This window comes from Symphalangus syndactylus, chromosome 13 (assembly GCF_028878055.3).
Source record: "Symphalangus syndactylus isolate Jambi chromosome 13, NHGRI_mSymSyn1-v2.1_pri, whole genome shotgun sequence".
Lineage (NCBI taxonomy): Eukaryota > Metazoa > Chordata > Mammalia > Primates > Hylobatidae > Symphalangus > Symphalangus syndactylus.
In genome coordinates this window covers 67,104,955-67,123,603 of record NC_072435.2, presented here as the reverse complement: position 1 = coordinate 67,123,603, position 18,649 = coordinate 67,104,955, and the positions used below count along the sequence as shown (strand labels likewise).

At 39.4% G+C, this 18,649-nt stretch overlaps 1 protein-coding gene across 21 annotated transcripts in view; it reads right to left on the bottom strand.

The window, feature by feature from the left end:
* The window catches only part of TMEM19 (transmembrane protein 19), a 58,475-nt gene that overhangs the window by 36,701 nt on the left and 3,125 nt on the right, over positions 1-18,649 (bottom strand). For 10 of the 21 annotated variants that reach the window (XR_010115086.1, XR_010115088.1, XR_010115081.1 and 7 more), the window contains exons 2-6: positions 15,943-16,056; positions 9,083-9,220; positions 8,135-8,389; positions 6,591-6,800; positions 4,674-4,867 (exon numbers count right to left, since the gene is read on the bottom strand). Coding sequence is in view for 4 of the 21 variants with exons in the window: in XM_063615079.1 (XP_063471149.1) it covers positions 4,704-4,867; positions 6,591-6,800; positions 8,135-8,389; positions 9,083-9,220; positions 15,943-16,056 (881 nt within the window). In the remaining 17 variants the exon portion in view is untranslated. Of the gene's footprint in view, positions 1-3,667; positions 4,868-6,590; positions 6,801-8,134; positions 8,390-9,082; positions 9,221-15,942; positions 16,057-18,649 lie in introns of those variants that run through there. The other 11 variants (XR_010115094.1, XR_010115091.1, XR_010115093.1 and 8 more) reach the window with 4 other exon arrangements.

Here is an 18,649-nt window from a genome sequence, read left to right as displayed (position 1 = left end):
TTTAAAATGTGTTAAAACACACTTAAACAAATTATGTACAAAATATTGCAAATTTATTTATTTTTATTTTTTAAAGATAGGGTCTCACTCTGCTGCCCAGATTGGAGTGCAGGGGTACAGTCATAGCTCACTGCTGCCTTGAACTCCTGGGCTTAAGCAATCCTCTTGCCTTAGCCTCCCGGCTAGCTGGGACTACAGGCGCACACCACTACACCTGGCTAATTTTTAAATTTTTTTGTAGCGATGGGGGTCTTACTATGTTGACCAGGCTGGTCTCAAACTACTGGCCTCATGCAATCCTCCTGCTTCAACCACCTAAAGTGCCGGAATTACAGGCATGAGCCACTGTGCCTGGCCCATATCCCAAATTTATATCAGTAATTCGCTTGGGGAAGATAGGAGGAGCTCAGAGTTGCTGAGGGGATAGTGGGGGCAAAAGAATACTGGGCGTGGTGGTGTGCGCCTGTAGTCCCAGCTACTCAGGAGGCTGAGGCAGGGGAATCACTTGAATCCAGGAGGCAGAGGTTGCGGTGAGCCGAAGTTGTACCACTGCACCCCAGCCAGGCCACAGAGCGAGATTCCTTCTAAAAAAAAAAAATTTTTAGCTTTATGTCTAATGTTGTAATTTTTATTTATTTTTATTATTACTTTTTAAACTGAGAGAGTTTCTGTCACCCAGGTTGGAGTGCAGTGGCACAATTATGGCTCCCTGTAGCCTCCAACTCCCATGCTCAAACAATCCTCCCACCTTAGCTTCCTGAGTGGCTGGGACTACAGGTGTACACCACCATATTTGGCGAATTTTTTATTTTTTGTAGAGACGGGGTCTTGCTATGTTGCCCAGGCTGGTCTCAAACTCCTGGCCTTAGGTGATTCTCCCACCTTGGCTTCCCAAAGTGCTGGGATCATAGGCATGAGCTACCACATCTGGCCTAATGTTGTAATTTTTAAAAAGGAATAGTCAGTGTATTATTTAATATTAATAAAAATTAAAAAATCCAAACTTAAAAAAAGAGTTGCCATATTTATAAAATAAATTTTTGGCTGGGTGTGGTGGCTTGCACCTGTAATCCCACACTTTGGGAGGCTGACGTGAGAAGACCACTTGAGCTCAGGAGTTCAAACCCATTATGGACAACATAGGACATAGTCTGGATTCATCTCTGCAAAAAATTAAACAACAACAACAAAAAGTAGCCGGGTATAGTAGTGCAAGTCTGTAGTTCCAGCTATTTGGTGGCTGAGGCGGGAGGATGACTTGAGCTGAGGAAGTTGAAGCTGCAGTGAGCTATGATCGTGCCACTGCACTCCAGCCTGGGCAATAGGGTAAGACCCTGTCTCAAAAAAATAAAAAATAAATAAAAATAAATCTTTTCTGGATTCACGATTAGATCTACAAAAAAAAAAATTTTTTTTTGAAGAGGGTAGTTATGATAAATGGAGAGTTAAGTCTTGTCAGGGAAAATAATTTCAAGCCTCGCCCTGCCACTCCTTCACTTCTTCAATAACTTCCTGACTCATTAGTTTCAAAACCATTAATATTGTTTTGCATGATTGAAAAATGCTGGAAACATTCCAGTTCTCAGAAATTCAGGTAGCCAAACTGATTTTTCATTTTGTATTTTCCTCCAGGAATATGGTGCTGATTATCACCTTCCAGTCTTTAGTTATACTTAGTGGGGATGTTCATAAATCACCACAAAAATAGGAGTATATTTGATAATGAGCTGCCATCCCAGACTTTTTTTTAGTAGTTTTGAGTGAAATATTTTATACAGATCCTATTAGTTCTTGAATATCTCAAAAATTTTGACTGCAAAACACAACTAGATCTAAGTTTTCAAATAAAGGATTGCAAAGCAGTATTTCCCCAAACTGTTAATGATACAGTGATTCTACTAAATTCAAAGATAGTCCCAATACATATTTTTGTCCCCTCGTATGTCATGAGGATAAATCTCCAGGGAAAAAAAAGGGCATGTCAGAACGATGTGCAGGCTGTGTGAAAACTGACACATGATTTTATAAGTGATGTAGCTGTAAGACACTGTGTCATTACCAGAAGTTATTCATCCATAAAAATAACATAGTGTGGTTGCTAATAGCTATCTCCCTAAAACTGAAAAGTCCCATTCTTTTCAAGTGCTTAGATGCAGTGCTTTAGGATATTCTTACTATGTAGTTCTAGTGCTTAGAATATTCTTTTTTTTTTTTTTTTTTTGAGATGGAGTCTCACTCTGTTGCTCAGGCTGGAGTACAGTGGTGTAATCTTGGCTCACTGCAACCTCCACCCCCCAGGTTCCAGCGATTCTCCCGCCTCAGCCTCCTGAGTGGCTGGGAATACAGGCATGCACCACCATGCCTGACTAATCTTTTGTATTTTTAGTAGAGATGGTGTTTCACCATGTTGGCCAGGCTGGTCTCGAACTCCTGACCTCAAGTGATCCGCCCGCCTCGGCCTTCCAAAGTGCTGGGATTACAGGCATGAGCCACTGCGCCCGGCCCAGGATATTCTTATTCAGTGCTTCTCAACTTGGTTAATTATTAGAATCTCCCAGAGAGCTTTCTAAAAATACCCATGCATAGGCCTCATTGTCCAACATTCTGACTGACTTGGTCTAGAAAGGGGCCCTGGCAACAATGTTTTAAAAACTCCTTACATGATGATTCAATGTACAGTCAGAGCTTTAAAAAGTCTCAATATCCAGGCTGTACCTTAGATCAGATAAATCAGAATTTTGCAGTGTGAAACCCAGACATCAGTACTTTTTTAAAAACATGCCCTGGTGGCTGGGCACAGTGGCTCACAACTGTAATAGCTCTTTGGGAGGCTGAGGTGGGCAGATCACTTGAGGTCAGAAGTTCGAGACCAGCCTGGCCAATGTGACGAAACCCTGTCTCTACTAAAAATACAAAAATTAGCCGGGTGTGATGGTGCATGCCTGTGATCCCAGCTACTTGGGAGGCTGAGGCATGAGAATCACGTGAACCCGGGAGGTGGAGCCAACATCATGCCACTGTGCTGGAGTCCAGCCTGGGCCACAGTGTGAGACTCTGTCTCAAAAAACAAACACATAAACAAAAAAAGCAACCATGCCCTGGTGCTTCCAATGCATACCCAAAGTTTAACCCAGTTGTTGCAACCCCCTGATCTGACTGGCTTAAAGATTAAGGGTGTGATTGTTTTTTCTTCTGTCCTGAAGTAAGTCAGTTCTAGAACATCACCATAGTAGGGCCACCAATAAAGAATTCTAAGCATTATCCACTCTGGTGGTGGTGTATTCATAAATCCTTCCCCAATTTCTTTAAAAAAGCAAAAGGGGCAGGAGGAAGAAGGTACAGAAATCACATGAGAAACATTTAAAAATACTTTAGGCCGGGCGCGGTGGCTCACGCTTGTAATCCCAGCACTTTGGGAGGCCGAGGCGGGCGGATCACAAGGTCAGGAGATCGAGACCACGGTGAAATCCCGTCTCTACTAACACAAAAAATTAGCCGGGCGTGGTGGCGGGCGCCTGTAGTCCCAGCTACTCAGAGAGGCTGAGGCAGGAGAATGGCGTGAACTCGGGAGGCGGAGCTTGCAGCGAGCCAAGATCGCGCCACTGCACTCCAGCCTGGGTGAGAGAGCGAGACTCCGTCTCAAAAAACAAAACAAAACAAAACATACTTTTAGTAAAATACTCTGTACCATGTCAAAACTCCTTTGGCACACAGTAAATCATAGTGAAGAACAAACATAGCAGAATTTGCCTTAGTTGAGGCTACAGTGTAAGAGAGAATACAACTTAGAAGGTAATAATAGAAAATCATAGCATTTTCCAGCAATTGACAGGATAGTAAATTTATAAAGAAATACAATAATTTCCCAGTGACTCTTAACTGTTCAGGATGCCAATGCTAAACTAGGTTGCCATACATAATTCAAAGAAAGCTAGAAAACACATTCCACATATTAAATTGAAGATAATTTTTGTTCAGAGAGCAACTGAAACATATAGTAAGGTATACATTTTTTAGATATAAGACAAAGTTCTTTTGCTTTTAGTTAAAATGATTTTTTTCATACATTCTAATGGACATATGAAAAAGATATTTACTTTTTTTCATCACTAACCCTGAGGAAGGAAGAACAAATGTGGAGTAGGCCACAAAACTCACTAGGAAGCAATCTCCTCACTTTTCCCAATTGTGAATAGCAATTAATGGGAGAAGTTCAGGATACTACACTTAGTTAGGCTCCCATACACATCAGCTTAAACTATTTAAAATAGACACAACATTTGGGCAACTAGCACAGTGGCATTTCTCTGCTTCAGCTGAGAACTATTTTAAATATCATCACTTTCATTTCCCACACTGGTTTAAACAAACAAAACAAAATAAGACAAAACATGACATTGATTATGTAAGAACTTTCAGTTCAATATATAGTAATATGTAGAGACAATATAGCTTCATTGCTCAAGACTTCCATTCAGCAGGAAAAAAAATGCATAAGTTCTAGGAATTCTTCTCTTTCACTAGAAAGATGCTAGCTGTTACAAGGTAGTTGATGAGAGGAAAATGTGAAATCCCATTACAATGGAATATAGGAGGAACTGGCATTTCTGCTTTGCCATTACAGTTATTATTCTTAGGATGAAAGTTGGAATTGCAAATTTAGCTGGACTCACCAGTTTCAACCTGTGGAAATGAAATAAAGTTCACCCCCTGGGCCAAAAACCCCAAGCAGCAGTTGGGAGCAAGAGGGCAATAAGAACAGAAGAAAACAGATTCACTGCGTTGTTATCAAGAATGGGTTTCCCTGCTATGTGCTTTGCCTCATTTGTTGGGCTGTTGACCACCATGCCAGTGCTTTCATCCAACCCTGGAATGGAAAAAGCAGCAAGTGAGATAGAAAACCCAAATGACTTGATTTTTTTTCTTTTCATTTTTTTTTTTTTTTAATTATACTTTAAGTTCTAGGGTACATGTACTTGATTTAAAAAAAAGAATAAAATAGGCTTTTTCCTCCAAAGGAGACAATCTTTGAAAGGTTCTAAGTGACTTGCTAAATGACTTTAATGGATCATTTATATGATGAGAGACATGGGACCCTTGATTACAAATGGCCTCTTTGAATAAATGGGTTCTCAGTAATTTTCTGTCAATACCTCTGGAATTGCTTCAGAAGCGGAAGAGAGAACATGAAAAGCAGAGAGGGCATGAAACTGGCAGGTTGGGCCTGCCTTCCTAGTGGTTCCCCTCCAAGACTGATCTATGAGGTCCTTAGGAGTAGGCATCATGTTTGTGGCCACAGTATTGTAAATGCAGGGTTGAGCATGGGGCTGGCACAAATGAGGCAAACGAAGATTTACAAAATCTCCCCTACTGCATGCATTTCTTTTCAACCCACTCAATGCAATCAGAAACTTCCCCAGTTAGAACCCAATTTAGAATAAAACCTACACTCTTTAAAAAACATGTTTACTGTCTGTGTGTGTGTAGAGTTATTGACCCTTTAGTGAGAATTAAGATCGGATAGCTTCGTCCTTAAAATCTAAATGAGACTAACAAAATGGAGAACAAATATTCTGACTGATGGGGAGAGGGGAGGAAGGGCACATAGATTTTCTGAGGCATGAAGAGTGCTGGGAGGACTGTACTGAGAGAACCCTTCTCTAGCCTTCCAACCTCTTCCTGATGTCAGTCAAAGGAGAAACATGGTTGATGAGAGTGTGGAGCAAATACACACCTAACGGAATATGTGAGTACACTGATAGGATGGGAGAGTCCTAGAAACAAAGCACAGAAAATTTTGAGAAAAATATACTCTACCACTCTATCATATATCTTTTTTTTTTTTTTTTTTGACATGGAGTCTTGCTCTGTTGCCCAGGCTATAGTGCAGTGGCATGATCTCAGCTCACTGCAATCTCCGCCTCCCAGGTTCATGCAATTCTCCTGCCTCAGCCTCCCAAGTAGCTGGGATTACAGGCAGGTGCCACTACACCAGACAATTTTTTTATTTTTAGTAGAGATGGGGTTTCACCATGTTGGCCAGGCTAGTCTCGAACTCCTGACCTCAAGTGATCCGCCCCCCTTGGCCTCCCAAAGTGCTGGGATTATAGATACGAGCCACCATGCCCAGACATCTACCATATATCTTGAGTGAAGCAAAAAACTCAGGGGCAAGAATAGCAAGCATGATACCACAGTAAGAAAGTAGGTCGCGTGCATAGTCAGATTAGTACAATTACTCCTTAAATGGAATAGGAAAATGAATGGAAGGAATTGTATTAAAATTATCTGATCCCAAATGTCTTGCTTTTCTGGGATTAGGTAATGGCCCACACAAATCGTCTGTTCTCTGCACTACTGTATCTTCCCCACACAGCTTCTAATCATTGCTGTGCGGGACTAATTCTCTTTCAATTAATTTAATACAAAAGAATAAGAAAACCAAAATTGTGAAAGAGACTTTGCCCTATCATTTCTAGTCCCTCAACACCCTGTGTCTTTGGATTTGTTTTCATTGTTGACATTTTTTCTTTCTTTTCCCTATTTCTTTAACACACCAATAAGTTGCAAGAATGAAGGAATGTTCTTACCAGTATACTGCATTGTAGCCCCTAAGTATGAGTCCACAATTGATCCTAGTAATCCAGCTAAACCACCAAATGCAATAATTGGCCACTGGGGGGCAGAAATGTCTAAATCATTCACAAAAATCAGCTGTGTGAGGAAGTATGCAATGCCCACAAAGCTACCACCAAGGAGACTGGAGACAAGGCCCACCACTGTAACTCCTCCATTGGTACCTGAAGAAGAAACATGCAGAAAATCATCTGGTTAATAATCAGCAAATACATAAAGGCAAGGACAGCAAGGTATCTGTCTAATCGAGACTAATTTAAAGAAAGTATTCTCTTTAATGCAATCTAAAGACTGTAGCTATTTAGAAAATAGTATTTTCTCCTCAGTAACTCTTGACATTTTAAGCAATGAAGCAGAATGGTTCAATGAAGCCAGACTGCCTGGTTTCAGCTTGGTTCTCCTTCTCTCTCTCTCTCTCTCTCTTTTCAGAGACAAGGTTTTGCTCTATCAACCAGGCTAGAGTACAATGGTGTGATCACAGCCTACTGCAGCCTCCAACTCCAGGCTCAAGTGATCTTCCCACCTCAGCCTCTCTAGTAGCTGGGATGACAGGCGTGAGCCACCTTGCCAGGCCCAATTCTGCTACTCTTAAGCCATGTGACTGTAGTTAATTTATCTAACTTCTTTGTGCTTTAGTTTCTTTATAAGATAGAAATAATAAAAGAACCAATTTATATGATTATTAGGAGTACTAAGTGGCAATCTGTGTAAAGCAGTTAGAATAGTGCTCTGTAGTAGTATCTAACATATGCTAGCTGTTATAATGATGATGAAGAAGAGGGGAAAAAAAAGGAGGAGAAGGTGATGATGGCGGATAGGATGGGGTAGAAAGAAAAGAAGTAGACAAAGAGGAAGAGAAGCATCAGAGGGCAAAAAGAAGAAGCAGTATAGGTTGAGTATTCTCTTTACCTGAATTGCTTGGGACCAGAAGTGTTTTGGATTTCAAATTTTTTCAGAGTTTGGAATATTTGCATTATATAGCCTTAACAGTTGAACATCCCAAATCTGAAAATCGTAAATCCGAAATGTTCCAATGAACATTTCCTGTGAGCATCATGTCAGTGTTCAAAAAATTTAAGATTTTGGAGCATTTTGGATTTTGGATTTTCAGATTTGAGATGCTCAACCTATGTAGTTGTTGATAATGTTGATAATGGAGAATTGAGATATATGTTAAAGCATGATATCATAACAGGCCCTCAATAAATATTCTATTGTACCCTTTCTTTTCCTTCCCTACTGATATGTTTGCAAATCAATCTTTATGTTCCTGTATTGCTTATCTAGGTCTTGCTAACATTTCCTGCAAATATTATTTATTATTACCAATTTAATAGTTGATAGAAATTTTCCAATTATTATTTAAAGAGACTAAATAAAGTTCTTAAAAGGCTCTAAAATACATTAAATCAAGAGGTTTTTTGGTTTTTTTAAAGACTCTCAAATCAAGACTCACCAACTGTGTCTACCAATAGGTCAAAAAGAAGAAAAAACTCACCAACTGGAACTTTCTCCCAGGTTGTTATCAGTCTCGGAGGACTTTTACTCAGAACTGGGCCAACTTCTGAAGCCCATGTGTCTCCAGCAGAGCAGGCCAGTGCAGCCAAGAGAGACAAACACATCCAGGAAGCGGAGTACTGCTTGGAAAAATCGACTGGGATTTCCCCGGGGCCATTTTCTATCATGTATAGCAGGGCCAGTTCTGTGGGTACAGCTCCATTACAGAACACCTGAACCCAATTCCTTTGCCCACCTGGAAACAAACAGATGAAAAGGACAAACAAATGCTTCCTCCTTAGAAGAAAAACCATGCAGTTATAGGTGTTTATGTTTTAAAGTTTAAGAAAAGAAAAACGACGAAAAAATATTTAAAAACAGTAAAAGTGTTATGGTACATTTGCCCAGATTCTATACCATTATTAACAAATCTGGAAAAATTATGATAGACTGTAGTGCTTCTAAAATTCTGCTGTTATTTCCTATTGTTGTGAAATAAATTATAAACTCAATTTGGCTACTAAAGGAATTCTCATATAAAATTGATGTGTTTTGACAGTCTAAACAAATTCTGATTAAAAGCTTACGTTGGCCGGGCGCAGTGGCTCATGCTTGTAATCCCAGCACTTTGGAAGGCTGAGGTGGGCGGATCACGAGGTCAGGAGATCGAGACTATCCTGGCTAATACGATGAAACCCCGTCTCTACTAAAAATACAAAAAAATTAGCCAGGCATGGTTGCAGGCGCCTGTAGTCCCAGCTACTCGGGAGGCTGAGCCGGGAGAATGGCGTGAACCCGGGAGGCGGAGCTTGCAGTGAGCCGAGATTGCGCCACTGCACTCCAGCCTGGGCGACAGAGCGAGACTGCGTCTCAAAAAAAAAAAAAAAAAAAGCTTATGTTGGGATTAAATGAAGTTTACTATTTGGAATAATATCAAACATAATTTTACCTTCCTTATATTCTGAATCTAGACGCTTCTTGATTTCTCCCTTCCATTTAGTGAGTTTCGAAGAAGACAAGAAAAACATCAGCAAAGAGGTAAAAAAGCTGAAATTTGCAATGGTTAGGATAAATCCAACCACTAGCCCTGAAAGAAACATATATAAACACAGAATTATATTCAATTCATACATCAATGCTGTGAAAAAAGAATGGATTTTTTCCATTATTTTTATATTATAACCTGAAATGTACATTTCTAACAATTTGCATTTTACCAATTAAGTTCTTAGCAAGCAGTAAACTGAATGCCATTTTGAGTACACATTTTTTACCATATTTTAATCTCCTTTCAAACAATGCCATATGAATGTAAGATAATATTTTAGATAATATTTTAAAAATTATCTTAATTTAAAAAAATTAGAAATAGAGATGGGGTCTCACTATATTGCCCAGGCTGGTCTCAAACTCCTGGGCTCAAGCAATCTGCCCAGCATTGGCCTCCTAAAGTTCTGGAATTGCAGGAGTGAGCCACAGCACCTGGCCTTCTTCTTCTATAATAACCCTTTCCATTGCTTAGCTCAAAGTTCAGATATCATAACCAATGAGATAGTTACTCATTGACTCTTCCAGAGATACTCAATTACTGGTATTTAACTTTGGTACCTTTTAATCGAGAGTACAAGAAACAGGGTAACTTGATATAAAGTATTAATAATAATAAAGTGCTTCAGCTCTGGAGTTGAACAGTCTAGAGTTCAAACTTTGGCTCCTTCACTTACCTCTTCAAGATTAGGATAAGTTACCTAACCTCCTTAAGTCTCAATTTTGCATTTGTGAAATGACAATAATCAGAATTCTGACTTCATCGGCTTGCTGTAAAAAGTCAGGGATAATTTTTGTAATATGCTTATTATATTATCCAGGATGTAAGAGGTCCTTAATAAGTGTTACCTAATGTCATGGATACTAATAACAGCAACAGTTACAGTGGCTAAAGCTCAACAATAATAATGATAAATATTTTAATATTGGTATCCAACCTTTAAGTTTTTTCAACTGATTTTTAAAACATTACAAAAGTTGTATGCAACTACTGAAGGGGTAAGTCAAAACACATGGAAGTATACAAACTGAAAGTCAAAGTGTCTCCCCTCCTCCTCTTCATGAATATTCACTGTTAACAATTTGTTCCACCGTCTCTAAACAAACCCAAAGTAGAACAGCCCTACACAACCTACACTGAGATGTTATAAATGGCATCTATATCCTTTTTACTTCAACCACCTTAAAATACCACATGAAGCAATCATGTTCATGTTGGTGACAGCTTCAGATTGAGGAAATGAACAAGACAAGCTTTGAGGGAATGGTTTCTTTCATGTAGTCTAAAGATAGCTTGGAACTTCTGGCAACTCCCACCTATGTCTACATTTTAGATTAGTAACTGCTATCTCCTGTTCATATCTCTTCCACCTCTCCATCCTGCAGATCTCTAAATATCATTGATAAGGGGTTCATATATATGACAATAGGGTACTCCCAAATAATTTGAAGACTTGAGGACTGTGGTTGCCTTCTGAGCCTAAAACAGGTAAATTCTGTACCTAACAGATAGCATCGGGGGAGTACAATGACACTGTCTACAAATTTCTGACAATGGGAGTAGAGTTATACCCCAAATTCCAACCAGGGTGACCTGGGTAATCTCCAGGAGGCATAAAAGAGAAAGGCAGGACTGGAATTTCACAGTAATTTAATAAACTCAAAGCTCACCTATTGCTTCATACATATTCTATAATAATTTACTTGGCTAGTCCAGAATGTAGAAAGTGAAGGCCAAAAGAACCAGAGGTTGGCGGACTTCTTGAACCATGTCCAAGGGAGGGGAACCTTTGATTTGTGGATTTGCATAACTGTTTCTCAGACTTTGTACTCACCAAAGCAGCCTTCTCATTATAATCTGACTTCTCAAGTGGCCTGACTACAAGAATAGGGCATGCCTGAACAGTGATGTTTGTGTTCTTCTGCCTGGTAGTTCTTCTATCTGATTAATAAAGTGGCATTCTGGCTCATATAGCAATCCTTTATAACAATGAGCAACATTCAACCAGTTTTCTAGGCTCTAATCAACTCTGGGTACATGACAGAGTGAGGTTTCTACTTCAGAAAGACTGAAACCAGACCCAAAGTATAGTGACCAAAAAGAGGTCAGGCCACCCTTGTGAAACCACACAGAGCACCACCAGTGGCCTTTCCTGACAACACCCCCTCTTGCTGTGCCCTTCCACAAACACTTTGCCACAAATCCCCCTCATGTGACCCTCTCCTTATTCTGGCAATGCTCACTCTCTCTCCAAAAGACCAGAGCCCTCCACTTCAGTGTGCAGCTTAGAGACTGAGTGTGACTGAACTCCTGCCCAATCCTCTCAACACTGAGGTATATGTTTCTGTCATGAATGGTTCTAAATACCCAGATCCTGAGGAAGTTCTGTAACTCTTACTTCTAAATCCTAGACACACTAAAGTCATGATGTAGCGAAGTAAAATTTCTTATAACTGTGTGTATTAGTCTGTTGTCACACTGCTAATAAAGACAAACCTGAAACTGGGTAATTTATAAAGAAAAGAGGTTCAACTGACTCACAGTTCCACATGGCTGGGGAGGCCTCACAATCATGGCCGAAGGCAAATGAGGAGCAAAGTCACATCTTACATAGCGGCAGGCAAGGGGTCTTGTGTAGAGGAACTCCCCTTTACAAAATCATCAGCTCTCATGAGACTTATTCACTATCATGAGAACAGCATGGGAAAGACCTGTCCCATGATTCAATTACCTCCTACCAGGTCCCTCCCTTGACATGTGGGAATTATGGGAGCTACAATTCAAGATGAGATTTGGGTAGAGGCATGGTCAAACTATATCACTGTGAATAGCAGTAGTGGAAGGAAAACAGTAATAATAACTAACATCTATAAAATATTTGTATGCCAAGTACTGTGCTAAGCATTTTACACGGATAACACTTCATGATAATTCATTGCTATCGATACCATTATTCCTTCACATTTTATAGACAGGACAAGTACAACACAGAGTTTAAGTGACTTGCAGTCATACTCTAGGATAATATTCCCAACTACTATGATATACTTTAAATCAGCATTAGATTTTTTTTATCCTTAAGGAAACAAAAAGTTCCAAACAGTAAGAAAAGCTGGGTGTGGCAGTGTGTGCCTGTAGTTGCTATTACCCAGGAGGCTGAGGCAGGCAGACTGCTTGAGCCCAGGAATTCAAGGCTGCACTAAGCTACAGTAGCATCACTGCACTACAGCCGGGGTGATAGAGCAAGACCCTGCCTCTAAAAAAAATTTTTTTTGGGGACAAGGTCTCACTCTGTCACCCAGGCTTGAGTGCAGCAGCATGATCTCAGCTCACTGCAGTCTCTGCCTCCTGGGTTCAAGCGATTCTCCTGCTTCAGCCTCCCAAGTACCTGGGATTACAGGCACCTGCCACCATGCCTGGCTAATTTTTGTATTTTTAGTAGAGACGAGGTTTCACCATGTTGCCTAGGCTGGTCTCAAACTCCTGGGCTCAAGTGATCTTCCTGCCTTGGACTCCCTAAGTGCTGCGATTACAGGTGTGAGCCACCATACCTGGCCATAATTTTTTTTTTTTAACTAAAAAAAAAGAAAAGATTAACATTTCATAGAATGAAATAATTAGGAAAAAAGCAAAGGTTTTTAAAAATCAGACTACATCTATTCCTAATCATCTATTATGTATCTAGCACTATTCAAAGAAACATGGGACACAGAAGCATAAGATACTCTTTGTCCTCAAGGAGTTTATAATCTAGCAGATTTCCTTTATGCTCAAGCAGATGAAGTGGCATGTTATAGCACTGGGATAATTTTTAGAAACATGCATATTATATTTTTGCTACCTGACTTTAGAACTATCAGTTACTACTGAAAGTAAGTTAACGACATGCTTCCATCTACTACTACATTTGATCATTTCCAACTCTAAGGGCTGGCAGCAAATGACTTTATTAGATTTGAATCCTATTCAATAAGAATACTTCACTAAGCACTAAGAAGCCTAGAACCAGAAATTTTCTAAGTGGGAATACTTCATTTAATTTTACTCTGCAAGTGTTAAGTTTCAGTTTTCTGCAGTTTTCATTGTTTTCTGCCCAGAACTGTCTCTTCATCCTTCAAACCTCTCTATATACTTCTCTATTAATGCAGATGATAATAATAATCAGCATATATAATGAGGTAGGAGAGAGGTCAGAGGGGGAGAAGTAACGTGAGCAGAGGTATGGAGAAAGAAAGAAATGTTTGTGGCAATGCCAATTTAATAGTCATTCACGTATAAAAATATGGTTGAAAGCACATAATCACTAACAATGAACATTTTTGTATAGTTTACAAAGATGTGTTGCCTCACCATGATACCCTGTTTGAGCTTTACCAATAAGCCCGTAAGATATTACTATTGGAGGTATTTCATAAGAGATTAAGAAAGTGAGTCTCCTAGGAGTTACGCAGCGTGCCCAAGTTTGCACTGATAACAGGTGGCAGTGTTAGGTTTCATATCTTTCAATTCTAATCAACATAGGAGAGGAGTAGATGCCCAAGGGCTACAAGGCAGCCCTTCTAGCAGCAGGAAGGAAACAACAGTAGAGATCATAAAAGTCAGAGAAGCAGGACAATATACAGCACAGAAGCCCAAGGAAGACAGAATTTCAAGAACGACTTGACCTTTTTTTCTATAAAAATAATAAATTCCAAGGCAAGAATGTCTGAGAGTTTTTTTTTTTTCTTTTTGACACAGGGTCTCACTGTGTTGCCCACGCTGACTGAAGTGGCACGATCAGCCTCCTGTGTAGTTGGGACTACAAGTGTGCACCACCACGCCAGGCTAATTTTTTGATTTTTTTTTTTTTTTGTAGAGGTGAAGTCTCATTATATTGTCCAGGCTGGTCTCAAACTCCTGGACTCAAGTGATCCTTCCGCCTTGGCTTCCCAAAGTGCTGGGATTACAGGTGTGAGCCACCGCGACCAGCCCAGAAAGAACTTTTTTTTAGCAAAGCATAACTCCATGTTATTATATTTAAGCAGGGATTGTTCAAATTATGTTATAAATGAGTTAATACTACCAAAGTGCTAACAGCAGTGCCTGGTACATAGAAAGTGTAACATAAGCATTTGTTAAACAGATAAAACATAACCATTCCTAATACTTATTGATTATATGATAAAATAAAATTCATATAAAAATATCAGTATGTCTAGTTAACTTTCTCAATTACCCCACAAAAGGAAAAGAAATCTCACAATATAACTTAAACAATATTTCTTAATTATGGAGAGAATTGGCATGATTTTGAAGAACTCTGCCTAATAATAATAGTTATAAGCACTGAATAAATGTTGGCTATGTGTCCAGGCAATGAGGTAAGGACTTTAAATTATCGCATTTAATTCTCTCTATGCCCTAAAAATGAAATAAGGGGGAGATCCAGGCCTTGTGGAGCCCAAAGCTTATATAATTTGGGGTTCCCTCTTTAAGAAAACGAGTACAAAAGTTTTGACCTTTGCAAAATTGACAAAACCATAGGACCATGACAGCCCATTGCTAGAGTTTATTTATTCAATTTTATGTCTCACTTCTTTTCCTATCGTTACTATTTTCTAGTCAAATGAACCTTATTATTCTTACTCTCAAATAAGCCTCTAAAATATCTGGACTTTTGCACTTGTTATTCTGTCAGCCTGGAACATGATTCTGTCAGATCTCATTGCTGGCTTCTTCAGATACCAGTGCAAAATGACCTCCTTAGAGAAAAGCACCTGACACCATTTACAGAAGAATGCACCACATCTTCCAACATACACACTTAACACTTAATTATCTTTTCATTTTTCTCATAAACTTCATCATTACCTGAACAGTTTTATATATTTTATTATCTATCTGCCCTGAAGAATGTAAGTTCCATGAGAACTGACACCATGTTCTTTTTGTTTACAAATATATCCCAAGTTTTTAGAACAGTAGTACATACTAGTAAGTGTTCAATAAAAATTTGCTAAAAGAGGGGTCGGGTATGGTGGCTCACACCTGTAATCCCAGCACTCTGGGAGGCCCAGGCAGGTGATCACTTGAGGCCAGGAGCTTGAGACCAGCCTGGTCAACATGGCGAAACCCTGTATCTAATAAAAATACCAGAAAAAATTAGCCGGGCATGGTGGCACACGTCTGTAGTCTCAACTACTCAGAGGCTGAGGCACAAGAATTGCTTGAATCCAGGAGGAGGAGGTTGCAGTGAGCCCATCATGCCACTGCACTCCAGCCTGGGCAACAGAGCAAGACTGTCTCGGGAAAAAAAAAAAAAAATTGCTAAAGAATGAATACATAGCCTGTTCTCAACTCAGTTTTGGAAAATTAATCCAGAACACTAAGTTTGGACTGTTCTGTTTGAGATTACTAACAGCAATTTCCAAAAGTTATTCTCTCCAAATGTTCTATTTTACATCTAGGAGGAGTGCTCCAGTGTTTCTGCTGGTAGAAGACTAATTAATCAAACTAAAGGAGCAGAATAGTCAAGGTTCATCTATCCTATTAATCTACTTTGTATCAATCACAGAGTTTAATTTGTATGTTACACTAAAAGTGTACATCAGTTTCTGAAATTTTGACAATAGGAATGCTGAGCAAGATGTAACTTTATCATTGTCTAAAATATATAACTATGATTTGTAGTCAGTCTCGTATTCAGAATTTAGAAAACATAAATTTAAATTATATAAGCAAGCACTTATTAGTTACTGTAAACATTCAAAATAAAAACATACCTCCTAGAGCCCCACTGTGATCTAGGCTTTTCTTTTTAAGGCCATTAGAGACAATCAGAACAGGAACAACAACAGAAAACAGCCAACGCCACGGAGAAATAGGCCGTAAGTTACCTGAAAAATTATAAAGGTGGAGCACAAATTGTGTGAAGTCTGCACAGGTTAGTTTTGGCAGTAAACTTCCGTTACTGCTTTTGGACTAAAATACTGTCATAAGTACAAACACCAAGATGAAGTCACCAAAGAAATATATAGTCATGCATCACTTAAAGATAGGGATATGTTCTGAGAAATGCATCCTTAGGTGATTTCACAGTTATGCAAACGTCAGACTGTACTTACATACACCTAGATGGTAGAGCCTACTACACACTTAAGCTATATGCTATAGCCTATTGGTCCTAGGCTACAAACCTGTACAGCATGTTACTGTACTGAATACTACAGGCAATTATAACAATGTATTTGTGTATCTAAACATAGAAAAAGTAGAGTAAAAATATGGTATTATAATCTTATGGGAACACATTGTATGTGTGGTCTGTCATTGACCAAAACAATGTTAGGTGGAGCACAACTGTATTTATGTTGAGACATGCATGCGTATTTTCAGAGAAGCAGTCTTACTGGAGAATGGCCAAATAGGTTATGTCCAAGTTTTGAAAACCTTTTACTGCTATTTATGATAATAATGGATATCTAGATATTTAAAATGAATCTCTGGTACATTTTTTTTAAGGGGGGCACATATTAAATTTCAAGGACTACCTAGAACGAACTCTTTTTGTAACAGGATCTTACTCCTCTCTGCCTTTCAGGGGACACCTCATTCAATGGTTAGAAATTGATTATTCCAGAGGCTGCATCCAGCTCACAGATGTTTGGCTAGCAGAATGTTTTCAAGTAATTTTAGTCAATATTTAAAGATTAGGAGATATCATATAAAAATCCAGATTCTTGGCTTCTGTTTTAAAATTGGGAAGTTCTGGCCAACATGGCAGAATTGACTGAAGGTAAAGAGAGGTGCTCTCCTTTAAATAGGCCATAGCTTTCCCCTTTAAAGTTCCCAGCACTCCTGATAGGCTCCCAAACGCCAAGGAGAAGTGATTTCCTTATGGTAAAGAAAACTGTGAACCACTGCTTGTATCTATGTTTCTATCAAAAATGAGAAAATGGGCCAGGCGCGGTGGCTCATGCCTGTAATCCCAGCACTTTGGGAGGCCAAGGCAGGAGGATCCCGAGGTCAGGAGTTCGAGACCAGCCTGGCCAACATGAGGAAACCCTGTCTCTACTACAAATACAAAAATTAGCCAGGCATGGTGGCAGGCACCTGTAATCCCAGCTACTTGGGAGGCTGAGGCAGGAGAAACCAGAAGGCAGAGGTTGCAGTGAGCTGAGATCGTGCCACAGTACTCTAGCCTGGGCAAAAAGAGCGAAACTCCGTCTCAGAAAAATAAAGGGGAAATGAAAGACAAAGAGGCCCCAAGCATTGAACAAAAGATGAGAAATATCCTATTTCTGGAAGTGAAAACTATTACCACAGGTCTAATACACAAAAACTTACACAGATTCATTTGCATTAGGTGACTGGCCCCAGAGGGATATTTCAGTTTACAAATCCTGATTTATTCTATTTAGTTCAAGTCATAGTAAATACTGTCACTAACAAGAATCTTCTCTTATACCCCTCCCCTAAAACTATGATGCCCCACTGTGAATCATTATGAATGAACAGCACTGAGAGCTTCTGTACCCTGGAGAACCCTTTCCAACTATTCACATGTCTTTGCAAAAAGCCTACAGTCTGAAATGGCAGTCCCTTACGATATAACCATTCTCATTCTCCTTTTCATTTTTTCCCTTGTTATAAACTGACTAGTACTTTGTTTTCATAGGAGAAGGAAGTTTGTGTAAATGGAGGCTTATGCTCTAAAGCACCTTTAAAACTCTAAAGATCTGAGTCTAGAGTACCTTATATTTAAGCAATGTAGCTTTAGGCTTTAAAACGAGTCTATTCTTTTGAAGCAACCAAATGGCAGATAAGTCCTTCAGCTCTCCAAATGTAAATAGTATGCCGTCTTTAATTCTTATTATTTTTACAGAACATGTGAAACTGATAAACTACATTACTTTTTTTTTTGAGACGGATTCTCGCTCTGTGGCCCAGGCTGGAATGCAGTGGCTCGATCTTGGTTCACTGCAACCTCTGCCTCCAGGGTTCAAGTGATTCTCCTGCCTCAATCTCCTGAGTAGCTGGGATTAAAGCTTTTTTCTAGTTTTAGTAGAGCTGGGGTTTCACCATGTTGGCCAGGCTGGTCTTGAACTCCCAACCTCAGGTAATTTGCCCGCCTCAGCCTCCCAAAGTGCTGGGATAACAGGCATGAGCCACCGTGCCTGGCCCATTACTAATATTCTTATTCAAAATTGAAAGCATCACTGTAATTGCTTCACAAAGCTATATTCACCTCACTTATCTTTCACCAAGACAGACAGAATAGTTACATAAAATATAAAGACATTTTGAAATAGGTATAACTAGGCCAGAAGTGGTGGCCTGTATTGTCAGCACTTTGGGAGACACAGGTGGGAGGGTCACTTGAGCCTAGGGGTTTGAGACCAGCCTAGCAACACAGAGTGACCCCTATCTTATAAAAAATAAAAATTAAAAAAAAAAAAGAAATAGGTATAACTCGAATTATCACAACAA